Source organism: Xyrauchen texanus, chromosome 37, assembly GCF_025860055.1.
Source record: "Xyrauchen texanus isolate HMW12.3.18 chromosome 37, RBS_HiC_50CHRs, whole genome shotgun sequence".
NCBI classification, from domain to species: domain Eukaryota; kingdom Metazoa; phylum Chordata; class Actinopteri; order Cypriniformes; family Catostomidae; genus Xyrauchen; species Xyrauchen texanus.
In genome coordinates, this window is record NC_068312.1 from 12,678,608 (window position 1) to 12,689,397 (window position 10,790).

General features: G+C 40.9%; 1 protein-coding gene across 1 annotated transcript; it reads left to right on the top strand.

The window, feature by feature from the left end:
• Nucleotides 1-7,287: 7,287 nt before the first annotated feature.
• On the top strand, nt 7,288-10,790 carry ppiaa (peptidylprolyl isomerase Aa (cyclophilin A)). Its single transcript, XM_052108959.1, has 5 exons — nt 7,288-7,454; nt 8,997-9,027; nt 9,122-9,210; nt 10,150-10,322; nt 10,427-10,790. Exons 1-5 carry the CDS (start codon nt 7,386-7,388, stop codon nt 10,557-10,559), a joined length of 495 nt encoding a protein of 164 aa, XP_051964919.1. The 5' UTR covers nt 7,288-7,385; the 3' UTR covers nt 10,560-10,790.

Genomic DNA, 10,790 nt, shown 5'->3' on the forward strand with positions numbered 1-10,790 from the left:
GTATACAATGCTGATGTTTTCATGTTTACTTTATACTTTTATATTTGCTACTGATTGTTTGATTTGAATGTGACAATGATGGCAGGCGCTGAATCAGCTGATCAGTGGGAGAGCGAGATGACCGCATGCATGGGTGTCTGTGTCATTATGTTTTATGTTGTTTTAGGTTCATTTATATAATTAAAATGTATGTTGACTGTTCAGCCAGTTCCCGTCTCCTCCTTATACTATACTGCACCATCAAGGCCCAGCCACGCCCTCCTCCTCGTCACATTGAAATATTGCATTACTGATGCACAGGTGTCTTAATGGTCAGCCAAATCTTTAAAAGCTTTTTTGAGTAATTTGGACTCAGTATTCCTGCAGATTCCAGTGCTGCAGTACAAGTGTGGTCATTTGGACTCAGTATTCCTGCAGTTTCCAGTGCTGCAGTACAAGTGTGGTCATTTGTACTTAGTATTCCAGCAGTTTCCAGTGCTGCAGTACAAGTGTGGTCATTTGGACTCAGTATTCCTGCAGATTCCAGTGCTGCAGTACAAGTGTGGTCATTTGGACTCAGTATTCCTGCAGATTCCAGTGCTGCAGTATAAGTGTGGTCATTTGGACGCAGTATTCCTACAGTTTCCAGTGCTGCAGTACAAGTGTGGTCATTTGGACTTAGTATTCCTGCAGATTGCAGTGCTGCAGTATAAGTGTGGTCATTTGGACATGGTATTCCTGCAGATTCCAGTGCTGCAGTATAAGTGTGGTCATTTGGACGCAGTATTCAAATCAAATCAAATCAAATCAAATCACTTTATTGTCACACTACCACGTACACAAGTGCAACAGTAGGTGAAATTCTTGTGTACAGTTCCGAGCAACATAGCAGTCATGACAGTGACGAGACATATACCAATTACAATAAACAACATTCTTGCACAACACAATTTACATACCAAATGTACAGCAGTACAAGTATGGTCATTTGGACACAGTATTCCTGCAGTTTCCAGTGCTGCAGTACAAGTGTGGCCATTTGGACTCAGTATTCCTGCAGATTCCAGTGCTGCAGTACAAGTGTGGTCATTTGGACTCAGTATTCCTGCAGATTCCAGTGCTGCAGTACAAGTGTGGTCATTTGGACGCAGTATTCCTGCAGTTTCCAGTGCTGCAGTACAAGTGTGATCATTTGGACTCAGTATTCCTGCAGTTTCCAGTGCTGCAGTATAAGTGTGGTCATTTGGACGCAGTATTCCTGCAGTTTCCAGTGCTGCAGTACAAGTGTGGTCATTTGGATGCAGTATTCCTGCAGTTTCCAGTGCTGCAGTACAAGAGTGGTCATTTGGACGCAGTATTCCTGCAGATTCCAGTGCTGCAGTATAAGTGTGGTCATTTGGACACAATATTCCTGCAGATTCTAGTGCTGCAGTATAAGTGTGGTCATTTGGACGCAGTATTCCTGCAGTTTCCAGTGCTGCAGTACAAGTGTGGTCATTTGGACTCAGTATTCCTGCAGATTCCAGTGCTGCAGTATAAGTGTGGTCATTTGGACATGGTATTCCTGCAGATTCCAGTGCTGCAGTATAAGTGTGGTCATTTGGACGCAGTATTCCTACAGTTTCCAGTGCTGCAGTATAAGTGTGGTCATTTGGACGCAGTATTCCTGCAGTTTCCAGTGCTGCAGTACAAGTGTGGTCATTTGGACTCAGTATTCCTGCAGTTTCCAGTGCTGCAGTACAAGTGTGGTCATTTGGACTCGGTATTCCTGCAGTTTCCACTGCTGCAGTATAAGTGTGGTCATTTGGACGCAGTATTCCTGCAGTTTCCAGTGCTGCAGTACAAGTGTGGTCATTTGGATGCAGTATTCCTGCAGATTCCAGTGCTGCAGTATAAGTGTGGTCATTTGGACACAATATTCCTGCAGATTCTAGTACTGCAGTACAAGTGTGGTCATTTGGACTCAGTATTCCTGCAGATTCCAGTGCTGCAGTATAAGTGTGGTCATTTGGACACAATATTCCTGCAGATTCCAGTGCTGCAGTATAAGTGTGGTCATTTGGACGCAGTATTCCTGCAGTTTCCAGTGCTGCAGTACAAGTGTGTTCATTTGGACTCAGTATTCCTGCAGTTTCCAGTGCTGCAGTACAAGTGTGGTCATTTGGACTCAGTATTCCTGCAGTTTCCAGTGCTGCAGTACAAGTGTGTTCATAGGGACGCGGTATTCCTTCAGTTTCCAGTGCTGCAGTACAAGTGTGTTCATTTGGACACGTTATTCCTGCAGTTTCCAGTGCTGCAGTACAAGTGTGGTCATTTGGACTCAGTATTCCTGCAGTTTCCAGTGCTGCAGTACAAGTGTGGTCATTTGGACTTAGTATTCCAGCAGTTTCCAGTGCTGCAGTAAAAGTGTGGTCATTTGACTCAGTATTCCTGCAGTACAAGTGTGGTCATTTGGACGCAGTATTCCTGCAGATTCCAGTGCTGCAGTACAAGTGTGTTCATTTGGATGCAGTATTCCTGCAGATTCCAGTGCTGCAGTACAAGTGTGGTCATTTGGACGTAGTATTCCTGCAGTTTCCAGTGCTGCAGTACAAGTGTGGTCATTTGGACTCAGTATTCCTGCAGATTCCAGTGCTGCAGTACAAGTGTGGTCATTTGGATGCAGTATTCCTGCAGATTCCAGTGCTGCAGTACAAGTGTGGTCATTTTGACGCAGTATTCCTGCAGTTTCCAGTGCTGCATTAAAAGTGTGGTCATTTGGATGCAGTATTCCTGAAGATTCCAGTGCTGCAGTACAAGTGTGGTCATTTGGACTCAGTATTCCTGCAGATTCCAGTGCTGCAGTATAAGTGTGGTCATTTGGACGCAGTATTCCTGCAGGTTCCAGTGCTGCAGTACAAGTGTGGTCATTTGGACTCAATATTCCTGCAGATTCCAGTGCTGCAGTATAAGTGTGGTCATTTGGACATGGTATTCCTGCAGATTCCAGTGCTGCAGTATAAGTGTGGTCATTTGGACGCAGTATTCCTGCAGTTTCCACTGCTGCAGTATAAGTGTGGTCATTTGGACGCAGTATTCCTGCAGTTTCCAGTGCTGCAGTACAAGTGTGGTCATTTGGACTCGGTATTCCTGCAGTTTCCACTGCTGCAGTATAAGTGTGTTCATTTGGATGCAGTATTCCTGCAGTTTCCAGTGCTGCAGTACAAGTGTGGTCATTTGGATGCAGTATTCCTGCAGATTCCAGTGCTGCAGTATAAGTGTGGTCATTTGGACGCAATATTCCTGCAGATTCTAGTGCTGCAGTATAAGTGTGGTCATTTGGACGCAGTATTCCTGCAGTTTCCAGTGCTGCAGTACAAGTGTGGTCATTTGGACTCAGTATTCCTGCAGTTTCCAGTGCTGCAGTACAAGTGTGGTCATTTGGACGCAGTATTCCTGCAGTTTCCAGTGCTGCAGTACAAGTGTGGTCATTTGGACGCAGTATTCCTGCAGTTTCCAGTGCTGCAGTATAAGTGTGGTCATTTGGACACAATATTCCTGCAGATTCTAGTACTGCAGTACAAGTGTGGTCATTTGGACTCAGTATTCCTGCAGATTCCAGTGCTGCAGTATAAGTGTGGTCATTTGGACATGGTATTCCTGCAGTTTCCAGTGCTGCAGTATAAGTGTGGTCATTTGGACGCAGTATTCCTACAGTTTCCAGTGTTGCAGTATAAGTGTGGTCATTTGGACATGGTATTCCTGCAGATTCCAGTGCTGCAGTATAAGTGGGGTCATTTGGATGCAGTATTCCTGCAGTTTCCAGTGCTGCAGTACAAGTGTGGTCATTTGGACTTAGTATTCCTGCAGTTTCCAGTGCTGCAGTACAAGTGTGGTCATTTGGACTCGGTATTCCTGCAGTTTCCACTGCTGCAGTATAAGTGTGGTCATTTGGACGCAGTATTCCTGCAGTTTCCAGTGCTGCAGTACAAGTGTGGTCATTTGGACGCAGTATTCCTGCAGATTCCAGTGCTGCAGTATAAGTGTGGTCATTTGGACACAATATTCCTGCAGATTCTAGTACTGCAGTACAAGTGTGGTCATTTGGACTCAGTATTCAAATCAAATCAAATCAAATCAAATCACTTTATTGTCACACTACCATGTACACAAGTGCAACAGTAGGTGAAATTCTTGTGTGCAGTTCCGAGCAACGTAGCAGTCATGACAGTGACGAGACATATACCAATTACAATAAACAACATTCTTGCACAACACAATTTACATATCAAATGTACAGCAGTACAAGTGTGGTCATTTGGACACAGTATTCCTGCAGTTTCCAGTGCTGCAGTACAAGTGTGGTCATTTGGACTCAGTATTCCTGCAGATTCCAGTGCTGCAGTACAAGTGTGGTCATTTGGACACAGTATTCCTGCAGTTTCCAGTGCTGCAGTACAAGTGAGGTCATTTGGACGCAGTGTTCCTGCAGTTTCCAGTGCTGCAGTACAAGTGTGGTCATTTGGACTCAGTATTCGTGCAGATTCCTGTGCTGCAGTACAAGTGTGGTCATTTGGACTCAGTATTTCTGCAGATTCCAGTGCTGCAGTACAAGTGTGGTCATTTGGACTCAGTATTCCTGCAGATTCCAGTGCTGCAGTATAAGTGTGTTCATTTGGACTCAGTATTCCTGCAGTTTCCAGTGCTGCAGTACAAGTGTGGTCATTTGGACTCAGTATTCCTGCAGTTTCCAGTGCTGCAGTACAAGTGTGGTCTTTTGGATTCAGTATTCCTGCAGTTTCCAGTGCTGCAGTACAAGTGTGGTCATTTGGACACAGTATTTCCGCTGTTTCCCTCTCTATGTAGAATAAAACAGCTTTCATAAGGTTACTAACAGGGACTAAAAATGAAAAGTTTTTCATTTCTTTCTGTGCAAAAACTGTATTTTTTTGTTCTGGTTCAGAAGTTCTGCAGCCTCCTTTCCAAAAGGTTACCGGTTAGAACAAATTAAAAGAACAGTTAATAACATTCTTTTTAATATGAAAGTACTCTGTGCTAATGGGTGGTTGAAATACCAACTGCAGTGTTGCCAGATCTTCCAAAAGAATCATGCAACATGGTCTGGAAAAACAAGCCCAAAAATAAGCCACTTGCCTCACCAAGTGGCTTATTTTTATCTATGCTGGATTTATCAGCATAGAAATAATAACAAGCAGTTAATTAACAGTTAAGTATAATTTTATTTACAGGTCTGCTTCTGAGTCAAAACCCAACAGCATCAAATCTGTATTAATTCATCATATTACAATAATTTAATGAAGACTTGGAAACAACTGAGAAATATACTTTTTACCCCTATAATGTTTGCCTTGTATCTGGATTAGACATGCATGTGCAGTATAGGTAGTAATTATACATTGCTGTTAAAAAGGTCTTCATTCACAGAATTGAATGTCATCCAGAATAGACATTTAGGCAAAGAGATTTGTGGTGCAGCTGTTTCCTTCAGGATCAAAGCACACAAGAAGTGCAATTCCAAAAATGTACTATAATAAACTCTTTGGCCTTTGGTTTCATTAAAAAAATTATCTGAAGAAAGTTAACGGTTACCATCATTTAAAAATAAAGTTTTCATTCCAGAACAAATGAAAATCACTTTGTTCCGGTTTTCTGCTAAAGATTTTGTTCGTTTTCAGTTTTAATTTTTTTTTATGTCCCTGGATACTAATATGACTGGAGTCTTCATCTCATGTGAGTGGTCTTAATTTTATACATATTTTTCAAATGTACAATTAATTTATTTAGGAGTAAAACATTTTTAATGAGAAAAAAAAAATTACTGACTGCACTTTTAAGAAGCTCTAACAGTGTCTAAAAGTGTAAATCCATGCAATAAATAAGACAACTGTGGACAACAACAGAGATAACATATCTCTTTAAAGCAACACTAAGTAACTTTTGGCCCTCTAACGATTAAAACAAAAAAGAAGTATTGCGAAAGAACATTGTTTTGGTTGTGTTTCGGCTCTACTCCTCTGCACGGATGAATGTGGTTCGAGGCACCGGTGTACACATGAATACATCTTATCAGAGTGAACAGACAAATAAATACTGAAAGAAAGGAAAAGACGGATATCTGAAAACATGTCATCTGAGCAGAGAAGTGTCGTATCTTATGCTGTTGTTTTGACTGATTGGAAACATTGATGTTTTGAAATAAATAACATTACAAAAGTTAGGCAACATTTGTTAACATTAGACACAAAGATTTCTAGGCTGATAAGGTCAAACGCTGTGAAGTTTTTATAACTGCACAATATTCTGGCCAAATAGACCACAGTGGAAACTCATTTATAGATTGTTATTGTTACCCAACATCATTTCAAGACTCACATGTCTTTGGCAAGCCTAGAACTAAAGGATTTATTTATATAAATTATTGCCATTATAAATCAAATACACATGTGTGCTTGCAAGTGAAAAGTTCTGCACCGGTTACAGTATAATTATTGTATTTCACTACAGACACACACACACACACAGACACACAGACGTGTGTTGTCGCCACCTCTGAAAAGCCAAGCCGATGTTGATTCAGGTTTTATTACGGTCTCTGTCACTTTCCCTTTTTGCTTGTAGACTTTGCTCTATTCGGGGTTTCTTTGGTTTTACAACTGGTGATTCCCCGGAGGTTTGCCGTTTTGACAACGAATTTTCAGCTTCAGCTACTCCCACACCATACAAGCACTACAGTAGCTGTATCTTATTTTCTCTGTGTACGGATATGACGTCAGCACGCCCGGGCGAATGACATATGTATGCAATTTCCCACAAAATCCATCCCAACAGCTCTAAAACATAAATCATTATCTTAGATTTAACAAAGTGTATTTGGGCAAAGGCATGGTTTGGAAGATGGATTTTTGTTGCACTCTATCACTAATAAAAAAAAAATTTGATTTTTTAACAAAACAAATGTACATAGTGTAGCTTTAAGAGAAGGAAAAAAAATCATGAAGAATTAAATGTGCTCACTTAATGGGGAAATGTTTTTATTGCGTTAATGCTGGGTAGAGATAAACAAGCTCTTGCTTGCAGCTCTTACAGGCCAAATAACCATGGCCTGGAGAAATACATTAGCAGTAAAGTATCACCCTTCAAGCCACAATCGATTTCGTGTTCACAAAAGGCACACCTTCAAGACGCGGGTTTCAATGGCAATGTTTTTTATGAGGATGTTTTATTGGTTCATGCTCGTGTCACTCAGAGCATTCAAAACGCTCTTATTGGATGGAGACGCGTTTATGACGTCCCTTCTGGTAATTATATAGCTCAGCGGCCTTCCTCCACTCTTTTCTCTATTCGAAGTCCACCCGTGACAAGTGGTCCACTCTTAACATCATCTGAACGCAAAATAATCTTTAGCCATGGCCAGGCCCAGAGTTTTCTTCGATCTCACCGCCAACGGCAACCCACTTGGAAGAGTGATCATGGAGGTAACGTATATGCAATATTCAGTTTTCAATCGTCTGATTGATGGAGAGACGGTGTAATTTTCCACTCGGGAGTGAGTTCGTGCGCGCGCCTCTGAGTGGAGCTCGTGGAAGGACTGCATGCACCATCACATTCTCACTCTGTGCTCCAAAACTTGAACTTGAATACCGTTCTGCTCCATGGGTGTTGTGCATTCATTTTTATTTTTTTCTCCGTACAATCTCGTGATTTAGTCATATTCAACCTAGTTTAGCGATTACATGATAAATTACAGTAGAACATTTAGTCTATACTTGCCTAACAGTACCATGATTTGCAACTAGAAAGAGTTTAGCTTGTTGAGGATTTTATTGAATTGTAGTTGCATTGCAAAGGGGAGTGCAATGGGTATCCGGTCATATGTTGTGTGTTTTTTTTTTTTTTTAATGCATGCATTAAAGTGGTTCTAGTTATAAATGTATTGCTTCTCTGTTTCAATTGGGAAGGTTTATTGGAATGTTCATTGATGTTGCTGGTATGTCGATGCGTCACCTTTTCTGTAAGTTGAGCTGCAATACTAAACTTAAAAAATCTCAGTCATGTATCAAGACCGCTCGAGCTGCAACACATCGTTACATCGCCGATTTCACTTAACTTTTTTTTTTTTTTTTAAGATATTGCAGGTATTAATCAAACTGCAGCGCTTATTTCATAAATTATCACCATTCTGGTGAACAAAAATATTGAGCACTTGGTTTGGGGGAAAACTATGCGGAAAGGTCTCTTGCATTGAATGAATGGGCAGGGCCTCCGCTCCTTTGTTTAGCCCTTGTTTAGACCAAATGCCCAAATTCGGATTAATTCATGCAACTGCGTCTAAAAATACAATGATCTCATTTTGTTTGCATTCGTAAAATTCGACAACTTTCACGTCCGCGATAAGCGGTTCCCGCAGTCGCATGCTGCCTTGGTGTAACACGGTTTTCCATGTTCTGGAAAGTTCTGCGGATGCATGACGGGGATGGGAGGGGTCCGTCTTCGAGACGCTGCGGAGATTTCCAAATAGCCGCTATAATAGTCAACTTTGCGGTTTTATTTTTGTTATATTTTTATATTTATTTATATACGTATAACATTGCGGGAACATTAAATGGCTATTTTGACGTGACTTACTGAAATCGTTTCGTGATGGATTAACAAACTTGAGTTTTATTTGATAAAAATGCATCCTAAACGGCCATTTTGAATCGGCCATTTGATCGTTTAGTGAAAAACCCGGAAATGTCACATGTGCACGTGGTCTGCTTTGCTCTGCATAAACTGCTGCTTGTACTGTACTTGCTTTGGCCATTTTGTCCCTTCACCATTGATTTGTTGAACTGCAGTGCGATCACACATGCAGATGTATTGCAGCGAGACAGCGCACATAAGCGGAATAACTAGTTTGTTGCATATGCGGTACAATGTGAAAGTGCAGCTTTAGTGAACAGCTGTTTAACATTGATCTTGTGAAGATGCTCTTTATTTAAAGTGCCCTTATACAATCTTCTGTTTGTTTAAAACAGCTGAGAGCTGATGTTGTCCCCAGAACAGCAGGTATTTTTTTTATTTTATTTTTTTATTTTTTATTTATTAAATGGTCAAGTGCGGTTTGGAATTTTCATCACTCTTAATCTCACTCTCTTTTTAGAGAACTTCAGGCAGCTGTGCACAGGACAGCCTGGCTATGGCTATAAAGGATCCATCTTCCATCGTGTCATCCCCAACTTCATGTGTCAGGTATGAAAGATGGTTAAAGGAGTAGTTCAACCATAAATGTAAATTGTCATAATTTACTCGTGCCATCTCCGATGTGATTTTTTTTTTTTTTATTATTATTTATTTATTTTTCCTTCCTGCAAAACACTTTTTTTTTTTAATATATATATATCTCTATTTCCACTTTGTTGGTTCTCACAGTGAATGTGAATGGTGACAAACTTTGAGGCACACAAGCAGCATAAAAGTAATCCATATGACTTAAGTATTTTAATGTCTTCTGTAGCGATCCAATGCATTTTCTGTTAGAACAGTGCAAAATATAACATTTTCTCTCTGCTCGCTCGCTCTCTCTCTCTCTCTCTCTCTCTCTCTCTCTCTCTCTCTCTCACTATAAATCTTGACACCAACGGTCTCTGTGGCAATTTTGATTTCAATCTTTATTAAACTTACACAAGTGTAATTGAGCTTGAAATCGTGATCGTGCCTAGAAACTGCAATGGCAAGGTGTACAATAAAACAAATTATTTTACATTTTGTTCTGTTCCTCACCCAAAATCAGTTATATTGCTTCAGAAGACTTGACTACTGGAGTCATATGGATTACTTTTATGCCGCCTTTGTGCTTTTTGGTGCTTCAAAGTTCTGGTCACCTTTCACATTCACTGTGTGAACCAACAAAATGGAGATTCTACAAAACATCTTTGTGTTCTGCAGAAGAAAGTCATACACATCTGAGATGGCATGGGCTTGAGTAAATGAGTGTTTATTTTTGGGCAATCTGTTCCTTTGTGTTTGGCCATGTATGCCTTATTATTTTCTTGAATATTTTATGTGGCTTTGTGCATCTGCATTTAGTTAGTTTTTTGTAAGGTGGGGATAATTGCTCCATGTTTATTTGATGAAGGCTACTGAGGCTTTTTACCTATTCTGTTCTCCTGTTGAAACCTTTGGATACAGGGTGGTGACTTCACAAACCACAATGGAACTGGTGGCAAGTCCATTTACGGCAACAAGTTTGAGGATGAGAATTTCACACTGAAACACACCAGCCCTGGTATCCTGTCTATGGCCAATGCTGGCCCCAACACCAATGGTTCCCAGTTCTTCATCTGTACAGAAATTACTTCATGGTGAGCAAGTCAAGCATGCATGCTTGATCAGGCTTGATCTATAGTGTGCTGAATCTTGTTTTAAATGTAACCTGCATGACCTGACATCTCCCTCCCCCCCCCAGGCTGGACGGCAAGCACGTTGTCTTTGGACAGGTTGTGGAGGGCATGGATATCATCAAGAAAGTGGAGGGTTATGGCTCCAGCAGTGGAAAAACAAGTGCCAAGATTGTCATTGCTGACTGTGGCCAGCTGTAAACACCTCAACCGCCAACCTTAACTCAACCCCTTGTCTAGTACCCTTGAGCTCTCCCTCTTCTGAATCCTTGCCGCTTATGGCAACATTCCTCCAAAGTTTTATAACCCCCACATTCATCCATCCTTGTCTTAAGACGAGTTGTCATTTTGCTGTTTTCATTTGCTAATGAGTTCTGTAGGCTCATGTGTATCAAAATTTGAAAATAAAGGGGAACAATGATGTTAAATGTA